Source organism: Chiloscyllium punctatum, chromosome 2 (genome assembly GCF_047496795.1).
Source record: "Chiloscyllium punctatum isolate Juve2018m chromosome 2, sChiPun1.3, whole genome shotgun sequence".
Taxonomy (NCBI): domain Eukaryota; kingdom Metazoa; phylum Chordata; class Chondrichthyes; order Orectolobiformes; family Hemiscylliidae; genus Chiloscyllium; species Chiloscyllium punctatum.
Window position 1 is genome coordinate 45,941,462 of NC_092740.1, and position 21,810 is coordinate 45,963,271.

At 40.6% G+C, this 21,810-nt stretch overlaps 1 protein-coding gene across 5 annotated transcripts in view; it reads right to left on the reverse strand.

Moving 5' to 3' along the window:
* Positions 1-21,810, reverse strand: part of tnpo1 (transportin 1) — a 129,973-nt gene that overhangs the window by 88,429 nt on the left and 19,734 nt on the right. For 4 of the 5 annotated variants that reach the window (XM_072581824.1, XM_072581842.1, XM_072581814.1 and 1 more), the window contains 2 exons: positions 4,547-4,660; positions 3,837-3,912 (listed from right to left, as the gene is read on the reverse strand). In XM_072581824.1, the coding sequence (XP_072437925.1) occupies positions 3,837-3,912; positions 4,547-4,660 (190 nt within the window). Of the gene's footprint in view, positions 1-3,836; positions 3,913-4,546; positions 4,661-4,779; positions 4,949-21,810 lie in introns of those variants that run through there. The other variant, XM_072581833.1, reaches the window with a different exon arrangement.

A 21,810-nucleotide genomic window follows, 5' to 3' on the forward strand; every position in this document is an offset into this window, starting at 1 on the left:
ATACTCAAGAAATCCAACCTTAGCAGACAAATATCCCTCAAGTCGAATAAGTGAATTAATCACATGACTAGAAACTATTCACATTGCTCTAACGACATTACTTTAAACTATTTTAGAAACTGAGCTGCTCTCAAAATTGAATCCAGAATATGCTTGAACTGAACTGTGGCATCCTTACTGATTAATTAATTGAGCATTTCGGAAAGGTCAGTGGTTTGATGTCTGGTCTTCCAGGATAGCAGATCTCAAACGGAATGCTACATTTAACTTCAGTACCTTGAGGTGTATAAGATCCCATACCCCTCAGTTATCAGCTGACAGAAACCCCAGTTGGCAGCATTACGTGAATACAATTATAAGTGAGGGGGAAGAACAAAAAAGGACCATCAAACCAAACCTGTCACAGAAAGTTGGTAAGGACAAGCCAGGGAACTACAGACCAATGAGTCTGATGTCGGTGGTGGAAGAGAGCGAACAAGAGAGCTAGAGCAAATGAGCGGTTATTTGGAGAAGATGCCTCGGCTCCCAATGTCCAGGACTGTGCTTACTGAAATGCTGCCGAGAAGAGTTCATTTTTAATCGTTGTAAACAAAAGACGCGATCGGTGTTGGAAAGACCTTTTTGATGTTTCTTTGGATAATCCAAAATTCGGATAATTCATATTCAGATAACCAAGGTTCCTCTGTAGTTAGTTTACAAATTGGAGGTATAATGGACAGTGAAGGAGGTTACCTCGAATTACAACAGGATCTTGATCAGATGGGCAAATAGGCTGAGGAGTGGCAAATGGAGTTTGCTTTGGATAAATGCGAGGTGCTGCATTTTGAGAAAGCAAATCTTAGCAGGATTTATACACTTAATGGCAAGGTCCTAGGGAGTGTTGCTGAACAAAGAGATCTTGAAGTGCAGGTTCATAGCTCCTTGAAAACAGAGTCGCAGGTAGATAGGCTAGTGAAGGAGGAGTTTGATATGCTTTCCTTTATTGGTCAGAGCTTTGAATTCAGGAGTTGGGAGGTCATATTGCAGCTGTCTAGGACATTGGTTAGGCCACTTTTGGAATTTTGCGTGCAATTCTGGCCTCTTTCCTATTGGAAAGATGTTGTGAAACAAGAAAGGGCTCAGAAAAGATTTGCAAGATCATTGCCAGGGTTGGAGGATTTGAGCTACAGGAAGAGGTTGAGTAGGCTGGGGCTGTTTTCCCTGGAGCATCGGAGGCTGAGGGGTGACCTGATAGAGGTTTATATAATCATGAGGGGTACAGATAGGTTAAATAGACAAGGCCTTTTCCTTAGTGGGGGAGTCCAGAACTAGAGGGCATAGGTTTAGGGTGAGAGGGAAAGATATAAAAGAGACCTAAGGGGCAATTCTTTCACGCAGAGGGTAGTGTGTGTATGGAATCAGCTGCCAGAGAAAGTAGTGGAGGCTGGTACAATTGCAACATTTAAAAGGCATCTGGATGGATATATGAAGAGAATGGGCTTGAAGGTATATGGACTGAGTGCTGGCAGGTGGGAGATCTGGTCAGCATGGACGAGTTGGATCGAAGGGTCTGTTTCCATGCTGTACATCTCTATTGACTCTATTCTTTATACGTTCTCATACCATTCATCCACTCCCACGTCCTGAGACAAGCAAAGAAAACAGGAGAAACTTTGCAACCAATTCAAAATAGATTTCAGGAAATTCCCTTTGGATTTCATAACACAGTCAAGGGCGAATGGGAATGCCAATGGTCAAGCTGTATGCCACTCATTACAGCTAATATAGGGATAATGGTCACTGAATTCAACATACTCAGAGTGACCAGTGGAAATGTACGCAGTGATGACTTGAAACCTTTGAGACTGTATAGGAAAACAAACCACATCTGCACTGAAAACAAAATGACAAAACCTAAATGATAAACATTCTTTTAGCTCATGGCCAAGGCTATGAAAACATGTTATATCTCACAACCCAAGTCATAAACATGTTTAAAATTGAAGCTAGGTCCATTTCTATAACCAGAATAAATTTTAAAAGATGAAATCAGATACTTTCTTTTGATAAAACAAAAAAGCACACAAACATGAGAAAATGAAATGCCTATTTCAGCTTTTCTAAAAGGTAGAAATCTCACGTAAAGCAAATTTACAATGGTTAGCCTTTAGTAATATGAATAGCAATACACTGCTACCAATGGGATAAATTAAAATCTGTGCAAGTGACACTCAATCAATATTAGTCATGAGAGCAAAGAAACTATGTTCCATACATTGCCGTGCAACAAAAGGTTGGGAAAACAACCCCAGAGGTTTTTGAAATATCCTGGCCAATGCTGTTGGCTCCATACCACCAAAACAAAATGACTGATTATAAGCCAGTTCAGATAAAAGATCACGGACGTAAAGTATATTTCTCCTTAAATACTGCCTAATGCTGAAGCATTTTTAGTTTTTATTTCCAGAATTCACAGCATCTTACTTTTATTAATTGACTTCCTCCATCATCTGTGCAGATAGAATTAATTGCCACAAAACAGAGACTTCACATCAAAAGCAACCTGCTATCCGTAAACCACTTTGGAACAAATAAAGGAGAAGAAAGGTATTGGATAAATACAAGTTCTTCACCAAACGTCTTTAAAAGGTCACCTGTGCCACAGTGCCACTATTCACAATGCCAGAACAAACTGAATCTGTGTTTCACTAACTCAAATGTCAGATGATGCAATTTCACTCTACAGATCAAAAGGTGAGCATTGAATACTTTTCACAACACATCAGGGATTTACATTTATACAAAGTGTCTACTTCTAAACTTTTTCCTCTAGTTTTAATATATGAAACACAAATTTGGTCATCATGCAATGTATAACTGTCTACAACATCTAACATAACAGTTAAGAAATGACGAGACATTTCTTCAGCCAGAGAGTGGTGGGCCTGTGGAATTCATTGCCACGGAGCGCAGTGGAGGCTGGGACGTGAAATGTCTTCAAGGCAGAGGCTGATAAGTTCTTGACTTCGCAAGGAGTTAAGGGCTATGGGGAGAGTGCGGCTAAGTGGAGCTGAAATGCCCAAGAGCCATGATTAAATGGAGGAGTGGACTCGATGGGCCGAATTGGTCTTATTCCACTCCTTTATCTTATGCTTTCTTAAGCTGAAGATGCTTTCTTACCAAAGAGAACTTGTAATATATTTGAACTTGCATTGTCTCTGTCATTTATGAGATTAGAAATAAAGGTTAAATCAAATGATACAGTAATTACAAGACTAGAATGCAAAAATGTAATTGATGGACAGACTCACCATGAAATGTATGCCGAAATCTGAAGTTAACTTAAGCCATTGGCCTTCTTTACTGTACTTCCCATGTTCAATTAGAAAAAAAAGCCTGCACATAAATTACTTCTGACACAATGGGAGAGACTTAATGCCCAAAATTTTGATGCTCGATTGCAGTAAACGATAGCTCCTTTAGACTACGAACATAAAATGCACTTATGAACCGAATAAGGCTCAATAAATTCGAATATGCCAACTTTTTTTAAAAATTAAGATGCTTTAATTAATGATTCATAGTCCAGATGACTACCAAGGGAGGATATATGATGAGCTAAATGATTAGGCAGTACTAAAATCGGCACAGACATATCTCAATTTGAGATTATAAAATAAAAAAATGCTGCACAGCGTTTTTAGAAAGTAAACACTTGTAAAAATTTTTCAACGTTTACATTTTTTGTCAAGATTTATTATACATGAACTGCTCAAATTTTTCAGTCAGATAATGGTGCTTAAAAGCAAACTGGAATGAGTCAATAAATGTAACCCAAAACTACCAAATGCACGTACCTTCTGATTTTAACTTTGTTAGAACAAAAATTAGATAGTTATTGAAGTCAGGATATTGATTAAGTTGCTCCAGTTTCTTAAGCAGCAGCTAAGGAAATATTTTATAATGAAGCAATCACAAAAACAAAGCACATCTGAAGTCAAAATACGGCACAGTCCAGATAAAATTGAGATGATGTTCAAACAGTCTGATTTATTACAGGTTATTTTAATAGTTTATCAAATAATTGAATCTGCTAAGCAGACGTAAATGCATCGTTCTAATGGAACGAATAAAGGTATCCGCAGTAATTAAAACAGCGTATTACAATATTCACCTCCCCCATCACTCAATTTATACAACGTGAGGCGCATGGCGATTGTGTGTTAAGCATGCCATTCGTGTTAAAGCACCAGTTTAAAAAGGTTCTGTAAAACTGTATACGCCATAGGCTTCAAGCTCAATCTGGTGGTGGCACCTTGTAACCAGAACATGGAAGCGTCAAACCACTTAAAAGGTTTTTAAAAAGTATTCTAAATTTTTAAATTAAAAGAGACATTTCCAAAGGGGGGGGGGGGGGGCGTCTTCTTCAGCCTCTTCGACTTAGGCACAACCTTAAACTACTTCATTCTGAATTCTCGAATACGACAATACGGAGCATTCCTCGAGCATGTTAGGCCGAACAATTTTAAGATAAACAAATCAGGCCTGGCCGCTTTGCAAAGGATACTTGCTGAACGGATCTCTGTATGGCTGTGTCTGGAGACTGCGATTCCTTCAGTAGCTGCAGAATCTGTTGGAGCCCTTGCTCATCGGGTTTCCACTCGTACTCCATCTTGGTTTGCTGCAATGAGACAGAGTCGGGTCAAACACCATACACACTACAAACACATTCACCTCGGTATTAACGCCTGCCCTTTACCCGCAATGCAAAATTGAAACTCAATTCAATTCTCTACACACCTAATTGTACTTTACAAGGTATGCGTTTTCTTTGCACTCAAATCAAACGGGATAACAAATTCTACCAACACCGCACCACCAGGGCCTAAAACGACAGACTCATGGCGAATTTTCAATCCAGTCAGACAACAGAACTGAAATCCTGCTCCCTCCCCGGGTCCTAATGCGCAACCGGTCATACGTCTAACCACAAATCTACCAATCTCCTTCGCTGGGTCCTAAAGAAACCTCAGTCGGCACAGGACTGAAAATACGTAATCAATCAGGAAGAGAAAAATTAATTTTATAAAACTACTTTGGTAAAACTGTTCATAGAAGAACAAAATCAATTATTTAACATAGTTTAAACTTTTGTACCTTGCTGTTTACACAAACTCAGCTGGTCTGATCCTACATTATTATATGTTCCCATTAACAGCCTTTCCACAAATTAATTAAATCAATTCCTTTTACATTATTTCTCCAACTGTACTTCCTTTTGCACGTTTAGGTACGAACTACACATACATCTTCCCAATATCTTCTCAATTCACAGAATTTTTACACCACCACATCATTGTTCTTTCATTAGCGAGTTGAGAAGATTTGTAGCTCAGGTTGAGGTTCTGGATGGAGGCTTGCTTGCTGAGCTGGAAGGTTCATTTTCAGACGTTTCATCACCATACTAGGTAACATCTTCAGTGGCTTCATTCAGAGGCTCACTGAAGACATTACATAATATGGTGATGAAACGCCTGAAAATGAACCTTGCAGCTCAGCGAGCAAACTACATCCACTGATCTTTCATATTCTATCCATCTCCACTTCCCTAACATATTTGTAAAAATAATGCTTATCCACTTCGAAGTATTAGACAGATTCAAATCATTGCTTCTAGTTTAATATTTCATATGTCAACAATCCTACATTTCCTACTAGCCTCTACTCTTTTGGTAAATACCTTACATTTTTTAAAATATCATATACACTGATGAGTAGAACAATCAAATTTGACTTCAAACCATTCAGTAATGAATACTCCACAATGAACATTTTCTGGATAAAAGATTCAGTTCATACATGCAAATTTGTTTCATAAACATTTGAGAAAGTCCACTTGTAACATAATTTGTCTGCAAATGAGCTCAAAATCAAGGAAAGCCAAATGAAAATTGTGATGTTGAAAATACTTTTACAGAGCCTTTATTTTTAAGTTGTTCACACCTTACCTGACCTTATACATCAAAGGAATTCAAAAACATTGAGGTTAGCGCTGGAAAAAAGTTTTATAGTGTGGAAAGAGGCCCTTCAGCCTATCATGTTCATGCTAGTCATCAAGTACCTAGTTAAGAATCACTCAACACCAGGTTATAGTCCAACGGGTTTATTTGGAAGTACCCAAGGTTTCAGAGCGCTGTTCCTTCATCAGGTACCTGACAAAGGAGCAGCGCTCCGAAAGCTTGTACTTGCAAATAAACCTATTGGAATACAACCTGGCGTTGTGAGATTTTTAACTTTGTCCACCCCAGTCCAACACCAGCAATTCTATATCAAGTATCTATATACCCTCAATTCCATTTTACAGGACCAATCCTGTCACCTTCTGTGCTATGGCAATTTAAGTGCTCACCTAAATACTCCCTAAATCCCTTGAGGGTTCCAACCTTTACCATCCTTTTAGACAGTGAGTTCCATTAAAAACTCAGTAATCTTTTTCTAATAGTTTTCAGATGAGTCCACCACATCATGTTTCATCATACGTTTTCCTTTTAATGCCTCACGCTGCTAGGGCTGTGATCTCTACAAGGAGACTGCAATCGACTGATCAATCACAGAATCGCTGACAGTCGATATCAATCTCAGTCCATCATACACTGCCCATGTTCTTTGTAAGCTATGCACACACCGAAAGCCACATTGCAACAGCATGACAACTTTATTGTTACGTTGCTGGGGGAGTTTAAACCCAAGCGCCTGGTGGTTTCAGATCGAGACACGAGTTTAAATCCCAGTGGGCAATTCCACAGTTGGGAAGCTGAGCTATGCTTGGGCTGGCCAGGCGGCAACTTTCAAAATGTTTGGATGAAACAAAAAAGTACAAAATATTGTGAACTGTGAGAGGGCAGTCATGGACTTGAAGAGGACCAGCGTGGAATGGGTAGATAAACTTAACGTGGAGAAATGTGAAGTGTTTAACTTTGGTGGGACTAAGGCAAAGGAACACGATAAAATGAGAGCTCCTATTCTCAAAGAGGTGCAAGATGAGACAGGTCGGCAGGGGGTCACAGAATACAACTACTTCAGTGAATTTAAGTCCTTTATAAAACACTCTCAGCCTCAACTAGAATCTTGCGCTAAATTCTGGGATCCATACCTTAGGAAGGATATATTGACCTTGCCAGGAGTACAACACTGGTTTACAAGAATGAGGAGAGTTTATACAAATTAGGCCTGTTTTTTCTAGAACGTAGAAGGTTAGGAAGGTGGGTGATATGATTCAAGTCTTCAAAATATGAACAGGAAAAGACAGCATTGATAAAAATGGATTATTTTCACTGGTAGGGCAGTTAGAGAATTAGGACCAGACCATTCAGGAAAGATATTATGAAGCACTTCTACACATAGGGTAATAGATGTTTAACTCTCTCTTCCACAAATAGCAGTTGAGGCTAGATCAGTTGTGAATTTTAAATCTGGGACAAATAATTTTTTGTAAAGCAAATTACTAAAGGATATGGGCCACAGGCAGATATATGGAGTTAGACCAGTAGACAGTGAAGAACATTATCTAAGATTACAAAGGGATTTTGCTAAATTGGGCCAATGGGCCAAACAGTGGCAGATGGAATTTAATTTTGATAAATGCAAGGTGTTGCAGGAATTATAAGTCAATGGTATGGCTCTGGGGATTGTTGTTGAACCATAGTTCCTTGAAAGTTGTATCACAGGTAGGCAGGGTGGTTAAAGTGGCATTTAACATGCTTATCTTCATTATTTAGATCACTGAGTATAAGGGTTGAGGCATCATATTGAAGTTGTACAAGACATTGGTTCAGCCACTTTGGGAGTACTGTGTATAATTATTAAATTGAAACGGGTGTAGAAAGGATTTACATGGCTGTTCGAGGATTTGAGTTATAAGGAGAGCATAGATAGGCTGGGAGTTTTTCATTGGAACGGAGGAAGTTTATAAACTCACGAGGGGCACAGATAAGGTGAAAAGCAAATGCTTTTTTCCTCGGGTAGGGGAGTTCAAAACCAGGGGGCTTATTTTGGAAGGTGAGGGGAGAAAGATTTAAAAGGGACCCGAGCGGAAACCTTTTTACACAGAGAGTAGTTAATATGTGGAATAAACTGCCAGAGGAAGTGGTAAATGCAGGTACAGTAACAACATTTACAGGTAGCTCATGCACCACCCGTAACCCACTTGTACAGGTACATGAATAGCGTGGCGATGTTGCTCCTTTTAAAAGGTTATGATATCTTGGACTCTGCTCCCTCTCCCCTCCCCCCCAGAGAGGTCTAAAAGACAGACTTAGAAGTCTGGGGTTGAAGGGTTTCAGGACCAATTTGATTGCAGCTAACAGATACTGTCTCAGCAAAAGACTTTCAAGTTTAAAAAAAACACTTGTACAATAAAAGGGGAATGGCCAGTTATCCCATCTGTTTTTCTTTGCTTTTAGCACAGTAGAGTTACAAAAAGCTGCTGGACCCCAAAGCAGCAGGTCCCTGCTAATCTCTCCTGTAAAAACCTGTGTTTGATTTTACTTTTTGTGTCAAGGGGTGCTTATAGGGATTGTTGCAAGTATTTGAAACATCATTATTACATTAAGATGATCTCTTGGGTTTTTGGATAGGTTGTTATTCGGTATCCTACTCTCTTTTGTTCGTGCTTCATTCAGCAATCTCGTAAATAAATTGTTTTGTTTAAAATCAAGTGGTTTGACCAGTGGCATCTCTCTTGGAATATCCACTGTACACTTGCTTAAAACATCTAGCAAAGTTAGGATATGTGCTACTTACTTGAAATGTTTTGAGGGGAGTCTGGCCTGGTCCATAACAGATGGGGGCTCATCCAGGATTTATTCTAAAGTTCCAAAATTGAGATTAGGGCTGTTGGGACTCGAAGGCAGAGAGTGGTAGGTGTTGGCGCCTTTTGTTCCGGGTGTTGAATTCAGTTGGTTTAAAATTGTGCTTGAGATAGCAATGGCTCTTTCAGTTACTCTTTCTGGGAGTGGAAGAAGTGACTTTGGGGGGGTTTTTACAAAAGGTGACAAAGGCCAAGCTACTGGAATTAGCAGACAAGCTGGGGTTGGAGCAGGAGAGATAATTACAGCAATAGTTCAACATTTAAATTTGTTAGAAAGGTTATAAGAATCTTTAGAGATGGCTAAAATTAAATTGAAAATGAAGCACCTTGAGTTAGAGGCAAAAGAAAAAGAATTATGATTAAAAGGAGAGAGAGAGAAAAAGAGTTTGAACTTCAGAAATTGGCACAGGAGTTCAAAATTTCACTTTCTGAAGTAGTGAGAACTCACATGAAAGAGCAGAGAGTTAAAACTGCAGGATTAGCAGATGAAATGGCTGATGATCATGAGTTGGTCTATAAATCAAAGTTTGGCTTCCAAAATTTATTCCAATCCATGAGGGATAGAAATTGAGGAAAAGAGAAATCTTCACTCGGGAAGGGAAAGGTAGATCTCAGTGAAGGTTATCAGGATAACTTACTACAGAGTAAGAAAGGGAAAAAAGATAAGGTAAAAAGCTCCAGTGCTTTCACTGCAATAAACGGCCACATGAAATCACAGTGTTGGTGGATTAGGAAAAGCACTGGGAAGCCAGATATAGGAAAAAAGAATAAGCCAGTGAATTTTGTTGGAATGGTAACAGAAAGCAGAGTGGAGGATAGAAAGCTGCACTAAAATGTACAAGCTGGCTAGAGGTAAACTTTACTCACATAGGCCAGGAGCAGCAGGTAAAGAGGTTACAATTATTAAGAGATACAGGATTCTCTCAATCTGTGATGTTGAAAGAGGAGGAGATATGTACTCTGAAGAACTATTGCCAGAAAAGGTATAGTAACAGAAATCCATGGTGAGACAAGAAACACTCAATTATGTAAAATGACATTAGAGTATCCAGTGAAGACTGGAGAAGCCATGGTAGGAGTACTGGACAAACTCCCAGCTCCAGCAATACCATTTGTCCTTGCTAATGATACAGCTGGTTCACAGGTAGGAGTGCTGCCTACTGTGGTTGAAAAGCCAGTGGAAATTCAGGCAATTGAACTATTGCAGGACACATATCCTGGAATGTTTCCTGACTATGTGGTAACAAGGTCACAAATTCAGCACTTGAAACAGGAGAGATCAGAGTACAGCTAAGAAAGTTGAAGTGGAGTTAGCAGAGACTCTGTTTGATCAGATGGTGGAGACAAACCAGGAGCAGATAAATGACAATGCAGGCATCTTTAGTTCAGATAAATTAACTGTTACAGCAGAAAGATGAAAATTTAAAGCAATTGTATCAAAAGGCATACACAGTAAAAGAATCTAAATGTATCCCTGAATGTTATTTTCATAAAAATGACTTAATAAAGAAATGGAGACTATCACATATTTAGGCAGATGAGAAATGGGCAGAGGTTCATGAAGTTGTATTTGCCAGTGAGTTACAGAAAGGTGGCGTTACGGGTGGTGCATGAGCTACCATTAGTAGGCTATTGAGGAGTGATAAAAACTCAAGCTAAAATGCAAAAACAATTTTACTGACCTGGATGCACAAGGATGTAGTTACCTAAAAGGATGTAATTACCTAAAACAAAACATGGGAATCAGTATTTGTTAACAATAAATAATGTGTTCACTAGATTCCCAGAGACTGTTCCACTACGCAATATCACAGCTAAAAGGATTATAGATGAATTGGTTAAATTTTTCACCAGCTATGGACTACCCACAGAGATACAATCAGATCAAGGGTCAAACTTCACACCAAGTTATTCAAGTTATAGATAGCTGAGGAATAAAACAATTCAAATCTACTGCGTACTATCCAGAGTCATAGGGAGCATTAGAAAGGTGGCATCAGAGACTAAAGACCATGTTGAGGGCTTATAGTCAAGACTAACCAGATGATTGGGTTAACGGAATCCCATCTGTGCTTTTTGCCAGAGATGCACCAAAGGACTTGACCAAATTCAGTCCCTTTGAATTAGTTTTTGGGCATGAAGCAAGAGGACTGCTAAAATTGATTAAAGACAAATAGGTAAGTCAGAATTCAGAAACCACATATTTGGACTATGGCTAAATTTTCAGGAATGATTAAATAGAGTTAGCTAAACAGCATATAAAAGTATCACAGCATAAAATGAAACAGGAAGCAGACAAGAAATCAAAAATTTGCAATTTTGCTATCGGGGATAAGGTTTTAGTATTATTTCCAGTGATAGGTGAACCTTTAAAAGTAAAGTTTAGTGGACCTTATCAAGTCAAAAGGAAATTGAGTGAGGTGAACTATTTGATAAGGACTCCAGAAAGAAATCTCACAAAAAAGTGTGTCATGTGAATTTATTCAAAAGATATTTTGACCAGGAAGGAAAGCCACAAGAGACTGTGTTATTGATTACAACACAGTGAAGAACAAAGGTCAGAGGATTCCGAATTGGACCTTCCTCAAATTAAATTGAACAATGAGAAAGTTGTCAAAAATTGGAATAGATTACTGAGTTACCTTCCAGAGGAAAATCAAAATGACCTGAAAGAGTTATTATTATCACGTGGGAGATATGTAGAAATACTAACCTAATTATGCATGATGTAAGTAGAGGAGATGCTGTTTCGATTAAGCGACATTCTTGTAGACATAACCCTCCGAAGTTGGCACAGGTTCAAAAGAGATTGAATGCATGCTTACAGTAACTGGAACTCATCCATAATAGTGCCAAAACCAGATGGTACCCAATGATTAAATATGGACCACCATAAAAAATCAATCCAGCTATAAAGACTGATTCTGCATTTGGAAGATTGTGCTGAGAAGATGGGACAAGCAACTTATATTTCTAAGTTGGACTTGCTCACAGGATACTGGCTGGTACCTTTGTCAGAAAGGGCGAAGGCAGTTTCAGCTTTCATAATGCCAAATGAACTGTATCAGTTTGAAGTTACACCATTTGGTATGAAAAATGAGCCAGCCACATTTCAGAGACAAACCAATGAGGTCACTGCCAGACTACCCAACTGTGTCGAATACATAGATGACCTGATGATTTTTAGTTGCACGTGGAAGGAACATTTGCAACATTTTTCAGATTTGTTCAATTGACCTTGGATGGCAGGCTTGGTGTTAAACCTGGCTAAAAGTGAATTTGCCAAAGACCAAGTCACCTTCCTGGGCCATGTTATTGGACATGAAAAAATGGCCGCATGGAATGCCAAAAGAAAGGTAATTGGGGAGTTTTCCACACCATCGACAAAGAGAGTAGTACTACGATTCCTGGGACTGAGTGCATTTTATTGACAATTGGTAACAAATTTTAGCAGTTTGGCAGCTCCACTCGCTGAATTGCTAAAGAAAGGCAAAACCTTTCAGTGATCAGTGGACTGTCAGAAGGCATTTGACAGCCTGAACGCTGTGTTAACCACTGTCCCAGTATTAGCCACAACTCACTGTGCAAAGCCATTCAAAATGGCTATCGATGCAAGTGATGTGCTGTGCTCTTACAAGACGATGACAAGATGATAGAAAGACCTGTCGGGCATTTCTCCAGAAAACTGAACATTCATCAGCAGAAATATTTGACAGTTGAGAAGGAGACTTTGAGTTTGATGTTGGAGATACGACATTTCAATAATCATATTACTGGTAATATAAACGTCTCAGATATATACACTGATCATAACTCTTTGAAGTTTGTGAAGAAATTTAAGGACAAAAATACCAGACTGTTTAGGTGGAGTATGTTGCTACACCATTCAATTTGAAAATTGAGCATGTGGCAGGACAAGAAAACATTATTGCTGATGCATTGTCGAGGCTTGAACGAGAAATGGAGATGTTCGGTGGTAGGAGAAAAACAGGCAAACAAAATGGTAGAAGTGCATGTTTGCATGATTATTGTCTATGTAACGCATATACGCATTGTAGAGTACTAACCAGTTTAACATTGAGGGGTTTTAAAATGAAGCTATCTTTGAATATTGATGGTTCATTTTTTTAAGGGGGGGGGGGGGGGGGGGGGAGGTGTGACGATGCTGCTCCTTTAAACGGGTTATGCTGTCCTTGGTGTTTTTCCCCAGAGGGATCTAAAAGATACAGACTCTGAAAAATTTGGGGTTGAAGGTTTCAGGGCCAATTTGATTATAGATAACAGCTGAGTCAGGCAAAAGGCTTTCAAGTTAAAAAAACTTGTACAATGAAAGGGGCGCGGCCAGTGCTGGCAGCCCAGTTTTTCTCTGGTTTGGTTTTTGTTTTAGCACAGCAGAGTTTAAAAAAAAAGCTTCCAGACCCCAAAGAAGCAAGTCCATGCTGATCTCTCTCTGACTTCACTCCTGTAAGAACTTGTGTTTGACTTTACCTTTGTGCCAAGGGGTGTTTATGGGGATTGTTGCAAGTATTTGGAACAGCATCTTTAAGTTGGGATAATCTGTTGGATTTTTGGATACGTTAAATTATTCGATATCCTATTCTCTTTTGTTCCTGTTTCATTCAATAATCTTGTAAATAAATCCTGTTTTGTTTAAAATTAAGTGGTTTGACCAGCTGCATCTCTCCTGAAATATTCACTGTACACCTGCTTAAAACAACTAACAAAGTTAGGGTCTGGACCATTTTCTTGAAATGCTTTGAGGGGTCTGGTCTGGTCTGGTCCATAACAATAGGAAAAGGGATATAGGCCATGGGATTAGTTTAGTTTGGGAAACCGGATTGGCATGGATGAGTTGGACTGAAGGGTCCGTTTCTATTATGTATGATGTTATGACTAGTGCATCGCATTCAACTTATCTTTGAAATCGATTCTACATGTTCTCCACTACCTTGGTATCTTTTATAAACAAGGATATTCATAATTCAATGTAGCATTCTCACTGTGGCATGGTCAATGATTTGTATAGATTTAGTATTACTTTGCTGTCTGCCGTCATACATAAAACATGTAATCCCCTACTCTTTTATGGCTTTTACATCAGTTTTCCATTTAAAAGATTTGTATATCTGAAGCTGTCTCTTTTCCCTTTATAATTTTGTCACCTTCGCAGCTTACTCAATCTCTCAAAATTCAATGTACAAAATTAGTCACCCTGTTGTCATCTTGTCTTTAATCCTTCTGCCTCTAGAAACAGGTTGTTTTTGTTTATACTATTAAAGCTCCCTGACAGTCCCAGTCAAATCTCCCTAAAACTTTTCTGCCCAAGGAAAAGAAAAATATTATTTCTCCAGTATCTCTACATAACTGAATTCTTTTATGCCTGGTATGGTGATAGCAAATCTCATCTACAACTTCCCCAAATCAAGAATTGGACACATTATAAAATAGGTTTGGTCCCAAATGATTAAATGCTTAGCATATTGGGGCGGCACAGTGGTTAGCACTGCTGCCTCACAGTGCCAGAGACCCAAGTTCAATCCCCACCTCAGGCAACTTTCTGTGTGGAGTTTGCACATCCTCCTAGTGCCTGTGTGGGTTTCCTCCCACAGTCCAAAAGTGTGCAGGTTAGGTGAATTGGCCATGCTAAATTGCCCGTAGTGATAGCTGAAGGGGTAAGCGTAGGGGAATGGGTCTGGGTGGGTTAGTCTTCGGAGGGTCGGTGTGGACTTGTTGGGCCGAAGGGCCTGTTTCCACACTAAGTAATCTAATTTAATCATAGCTCCTTTATTTTGATATTCTTTAACCCACACTCTCTCTCTCTTTCTAAAAGCCAAGAATCTAGCACTGTACAGTATGTTCTGATAAAACACAATAGTTCTATTTCCAAGCGATCCCACATTATAAGAAAATCCTGCAATAGCAGCACCAATTAAACCAATGGGACTAAAATCACGTTGTAGCCAATACAGGTAAGCAAAGTTCATGTTATACCATTTTTTGTAGAAATTCTTCAATCGCATTATAACCAATTTGTGTCAAAGCAGAACTGACTGTATACCTATTTAAATATCCTTCAAAATTCCACAACATTGACTTCTGCATATAGACTCCAGGAATGCTCCTGAACTGGGATAAAGATCGGGGGTGAAATGAAGAAACTGATGAAATGCCATGGGGTTGGAGGGTCCTGAGACAGAAGATGAGGCATTCTTCCTCCAAATGTCACGTGATAATGGTGTGGCGATAGAGGCAGCCCAGGACCTGCATGTCCTTGGCGGAGTGTGGGGGGGTGAGAGTTGAAGTGTTCGGCCACGGGAAAATGGGGTTGGTTGTTGTGGGTGTCCTGGAGATGTTCTAGAGATTCATTTTATAAAGCTCTAAGGTCACCTCTTAGCCTCCTACATTCCAGATATCTGTCTTATTGGTCAACTCTTAAAAAACCTCAATGCGGTCAAAGCTAGTGGCAGGGTAGGACTCCAGAGACCAAGCCCATCTGCTCTGATCAGTTTTGTCTTTTTTCCCTTCCCTTGTTCTGAGCTTAGATGGCATGGGGGCAGCGGGACCCCAGCACTCAGAACTTGATTCGGCTCAGAGCGTGGATCTTGAGTTGTCTTGAACCTGGCCCAGGGCATGGACATTGGACACAGCACTGAAGATCTGTCAATAAGCACTGACGATCATTTAAGACTTCATTCTTTATTTCTTCATACGGCTGAGTACAGAGCAATCCGGAAACAGAGGTTGTGTACATCCATATTCCTCTGAAGCACTGCTCATATGGCTTAAAACAAAGACATTTATATACTTTTCTTAAAGAAGAGTACAGGCCATGATCGCATAGAACATTTGACAATTACTAATCAATACACAATACTGCTTTACTTGACAATTACTTGGTCCAATGACATTTCCTGGGAACTAACTTTGTTTTCCAACACTCAGGTCACCCTTATCTCACTAGCCGAGCCTTTGCACCTGCATCTGAAGGTCAGTTAAGATGGCCAGTAATGTCTTATCTAGTCAAGTTATTTCTATGCTGTAAAGGGAGCATTGTCTGCTAATCTCGATTGAAGCAGACTGTGGTTAGTCAATTATGCAGCTATAGCAGAATTGTCAATTTGCAACCTAGAAGCCATTTTGTCATATTATTTGCATCAAAAAGCCATTTTGTCATGTTATTTGCATCGAGAAGCCATTTTACAGCCACCTAAGTTATTAAGAACATCTGTTAAGTGGTTGCTCCTGACAATAACTAGTGACCTCAGCCTGCATTCAGGTTTTAGATCCTCAGCATGGAGGAGAGTGAACCCCTACTTACTTTTCTGGACCAAGCATGGGACCTGGAATCGGGACTGCTACAATCGTTAGAAGCAACGTTCGCAAGGTGGGCCCAGTGGCAAAAGATGGCACCTGTTGGTTGGGTCCAGTGCTGGCGTTGAAGCAGGAGAGCATCATAGCAACATCGATGAGTTGGACCCAGCAACGAAAAACACAACACTGATGTCAGTTGGTCCAGTGCAGATGGTGGCAGAAGAGTATTGGTCCTGTGGCAAAGCTAGCGTCTGAGGATTGGCAACTTCGATGTTAATTAGGTCTGGTGTAGATGGCGGCAAAGCAGTAGCAGAGGCATTGTTGATAGTGATGAGCTGTCTCAAGACTGATGGACTCAAGCTATGTCTTTCCTTTTTCAGGCTTATTAAGTTATTCAAAATGGCGCCTATGAGGCAACAAATGAAATTTTTTCTGCTGTATTTTATTGTATGCTTATTGTAAAATACACGTGCCAATAAAATCAAAATCAAAAATAGACTTAGGGAGGCACAACATCCTTTACACAAAGCCATGTTGACTACCTCTAGGTCAAGCCTTGGCTTTCCAAATGCATGTAGATCCTGTTTCTCAGTATTCTGTCCAACAGCTTACCTATCACTGACGTCAGGCTCACTAGTCTGTAGTTCCCCGGCCTTTCCTTCCCAACTTTCTTAAATAATAGCCCATTAGTCAATTTCCATTCTTCCGACACCTCACCTGTGGCTGTCGATGATATAAATATCTCTGCTAGGAGATCCGCAAATTCTTCCCTAGCTTCCCATGATATTCTGTGACACACTTCATCAATTCCCAGGGATTTATCCACCTTTATGTTTTTTTTTAAAAAGACCTCCAGCCCCTCCTCTTTTGTAACATGGACACTTTTCAAGATATGACTATTTATTTCCCCAAGTTCTGTAGTTTCCATGTCTTTCTGTACCGTAAATATTGACATGAGATATTCATTAAGACCTCATCTATCTCATGTGGTGGTCCCACACACTAGTGGCCTTATTGATCTTTAAGCATCCCTAGTTGTTCTTTAGCTTTAATATACTTGTACAATCTCTTAAAGTTAGGGAGAATCCAATCTGCCAAAACTATGTCCCCTTTTTGCCCTCTTAAGTGTATTCCTACTCCCCCTTAAGCAATTCACTCAATCCCAGCTGTCTATACCTGACATATGCTTTTTTTGACCACAGCCTCAATATCTCTAGTTATCCAGTATTCCCTACTCCTGCCAGCCTTACCCTTCACACTAACTGGCGCGTGCTAGATTGAACTCTCATTATCTCACTTTTGAAAGTCCCCCATTTGCCAGACGTGCCTTTACATGCGAACTGCATCCTTCAAATCAACTTTTGAAAGTTCCTGTCTAATACCAATAAAGTTGGCCTTGCCCAATTTAGCACTAAATTGTGGACGAGGCCTATCCTTTTCCGGAACAATTTTAAAACTAATAGAATTATGCTTACCGGTTGCAAAGTGCTACCCTCACTAATACTTGCCCTGTCTTATTTTCCAAGGGGAGGTCGAGTTATTCCCTCTCTAGTAGAGCCATCCACATATTGATGAGAAAGTTTTCGTGGTGACATTTCACAAATTGCTCTCCATCTAAATCCTTAGCATGCTGGTAGTCTCAGTCTATGTTTAGAAAGTAAAATCCACTACTAACACTATTATTCTTACAGCTACCTGCGATCTCCCTAAATATTTGCTCCTCAGTTTCCCACTGACTATTGGAGGGCCTATAGTACAATTGCATCAAAGTGATCACCCCTTTCTTATTTCTCAGTTCCACCATATTGCATCACTGGATGATTCCTCAGGAATATCCTTCCCAAGTACTGCTGTGATTTTTTTCCCTAATCAAAAACAACACTCCCTCTCCTCTCTTACCCTTCCCTTTCTATCCTTCCTATAGCGTCTGTAGCCTGGAATACTAGAATATTGAGCTGGCAGTCCTATCCCTCCCTCAGCCTTGTTTCTATAATTGCTATGATATCCTCGACCAGCATTCCCATCTATGTCCTGAGTTCATCTTTCTTACTTGTCAGGCCTCTTGTATTGAAATAAATGCATTTTAACTCATTAGTCTTCTCTCCTCTACCAAACTCTTGCCTGCCTTTTTATCTTGCTCCCTTTAACTTCTGTACAAGTCCCAAACTTTCCTCTTGTCTCACTACTGCTTAGGGACACCCCCCCCCCCCCCCCCCCCAACCCCCCAACCACAACTCCATCTGACTAGATTAAACCCAGAGTAGCTCTAGCAAATCTCCCCACCAGAATATTGATCCACCTCAAGTTCCTTCTTGAACAGGTCACTACTGCCTGAGAAGACATCCCATTGTTCCAAAAATCTGAACTCCCACCCCCTGCACCAGCTCCTCAGCCATGCGTTCATCTACCCTATCCTCTCACTAGCACATGATACCAGGAATAATCCATGGATTACTACCCTTGAGACCCTGCTTTTTAACCTTGTGCCTAACTCCCTATATTCACTCTGCGGACCTCATCCCTTTTTCATAGGATCCCTACTGTTTGGTGTGTGTATGGAATCAGCTGCCAGAGGAGGCTAGTACAACTGCAAATTTAATATACATCTGGATGGATATATGAATAGGAAGGGTTTGGAGGTATGTGAGCCACGTGCTGGCAGGTGGGACTAGATTGGGTTCGGGTATCTGGTCACCATGGACAAATTGGACCGAAGGGTCTGTTTCCATGCTGTACAACTCTATGACTATTTGGAAGCTGCCAATTCAGCCCATCAAGTCCACACCAGTCCTCTGATGAACATCCCTCTCAAACCCACCCTCTCTCCACCTTATCCCTGTAACCATACATTTACCATGGCTAATCCATGTAGCCTGCATATCTTTGGAAATTATGGGCAAATTAGCATAGCTACTTCACCTACTCTGCACATCTCTGGACTGTGGGAGGAAAGTGAAGCAGCTGGAGGAAGCCATGCAGAAATGGGGAAAACATGCAAACACCACCAGAGGCTGGAATCAAACCTGGTCCCTGGCACTGCGAGGCAGCAGTACTAATCAATGAACCACCATGTTGTTTTCTACTTATACCATTTGAACCAATGTGTACAACGATCTCCAGCCGCTAATGCTCTCCTTTGAGAATTTGCTGTAACTACTCCAAAACATCCTTAGCACCAGGAAGGCAACACATCATCCTGGAATCTTGCTCACAGCCATAGAAACGTCTGTCTGTGCCCTTGACTAGAGAGTCCCATATCACAATTGCTCATTGGAGTTTGCCATACCCTGCACTACAGCAGAGCCAGTCGTGGTGTCAACGACCTGGCTGCTGCTGCTATTTTTCAGACAGTCTATCCCCCTGCAACAGTATCCAAAATGGTATCCTTTTTTGAAAGGGGGACAGCCACAAGAGACTCCCACACTACCTACCTGCTTCTCCTGGCAGTCTCCATCCTGCAGTGGCCACTTCCCCAAAGCTACTATTCATCTCACTCTCTGACTCCTGGATGCTACTTAGTGCTTCCAACACACACCTTAACAGATCCTGCACACAGTTGCAAGGGACAGCTGACAACTTCCTGATCTCCTACAAGACAGAAGTGCATACCACTCTACTGACTGCCACCTCTGCCTCTTTAACAAGTAGACTTGGGGGAAAGATATAAGGTCTTACCCTCCCTTTACCTTGTTGCTGCTCACTCTCCCCAAACCCTCGTATTCATTTAAGCCCGTTCTTAGATCTAACCAGCAGCACCCCAACCACATAGCAGCCATTTGCAAAAGTGGCCTGAACAGCAACGCCTCTATTCCCCCAATTGCCTAAACTCCTGCTCTTAGCTCAACTCTCAGTATTTGCACTCTCTTGGTGACTGCACTGCGTGTGATCACAAGTGGCAAGGTGACAGAGTCTGCAGAGGGACACAGACTGGTTAACTAAGTGGACAAAAATTTGGCAGATGAAATATAATGTACAAAAATGTGAGATTATGTACTTTGTGAGGCAGAAAGAAACTGAATATGATTCAAATGGAGAAAAATGACAGAAAGCTGCAGCACAGCTGGATGCAATGAATGATTTATTGTCACATATCTTAAAAGGTAGTGAAAAACATTTCATCGCCACAATCAGGCACCATTTTAAGTTACAAAAAGGATAAAAAGAAATTACTTAAATAAGAGTTCATCTTCTGTTCAAATCATGGTCTCAAACACTGCTCCAGACTTCTGCAAGGTGTCTGGAAGGTGCTCCGGTCCTCAAGAAGTCCCATTCCAGGAACAGCAATGACAATGCAAATGCCTCAGAAGACCCTAACTGTGGGCCTACCACTGCTGTCAGGAGCCCAGACACCTAGCCTACCAACCCAATAGGTGCCCAGGATCTGGGCACCATCATCTTCACCAGGAATCCCAATCTACACCGCCAAAATTTCAGCCACCGTACAGCCCACCTCACACTGGCCTTAAAAGGTAAAGAAGAAAGGATGATGATAAAGAAAAAGACGAAAAGTACATAGACAAAACTATGCCGCCAACCTGGAGCATACAGGCTCAGAGGTGCCCAAACACTACCTATGTGCTTGCGCCATCTTAAGAAAAGAATTTAGGCGCCCTCAACCATGAATCACAAAAAGCTAGTGTCGAATTTCAGCAGGTAATAGAGAAGACAATTAGAATGTTGGCCTTATTTCAAAGGGAATGAATAAAAAAAACGGATGATTTTGCTAAACTATACAAGTCAGACCACAGCTGGGTTACTGTGAACAAGTCAGCCCCATTATACAAGTCTAGATATACTGACATTAGAGACAGTCCAAAGGTACATTAAACCGATCCTGGGTAGGGAGGGACGGTCTTACATGGAGAAACTGAGTAGGTTGGGCCTGTACTCATTGGAATTCAGAAGAGTTAGAGACAACCTTATTAGATTATAAATAGGCTTGACAAGGTAGATGCGGACGGGTTGTTTCCCTTGTGGGAGACAGCGTAGGACCAGAGGACATAATCTTAGACAAGGGATCACATATTTCAGACAGAAATGAGGTGGAATCTTTTTTTCCCCTCTCGGAGGTTAGTGAATCTGTGGAATTCCTTATCGCAGAGGGTTATTGAGACTGCATATTTAAATACATTCAGGGTTTTTAATAAAATGAATTCGTAGGATGCGGGTGTCACTGGCTGGCAAATATTTATTGCCAATCCCTACCTACCCTTGAGGAGGTGGCGTTGAACTGCATTCTTGAACTGTTGCAGTCCACCTGCTGTGGGTTGACCCACAATAACATTAGTGAGGAAATTCCAGGATTTTGACCCAGCGAGTGAAGGAACGGCAATATATTTCCACGTCAGGAGGATGAGTGGCTTGGAGGGAAATTTGAAGGTGTTCCCATGTATCTGCTGCCTTTGTCTTTCTAAATAGAATTGGTCATGGGTTTCAAAGGTGCTGTCTGAGGATCTTTGGTGAATTACTGCAGTGCATCTTGTAGATAGTATACATTGCTGCTATACAGCATCATTGGTGGAGGAAACAGGTGCTTTGGATGTAGAGCCAATCAAGTGGATTGCTTTGTCCTGGATTGTGTCAAACCTGAGTGTTTTTGATCATGGGGGATTCAGTGATGGTAACACCAGTGAACGTCAAGGGGTTGTGGT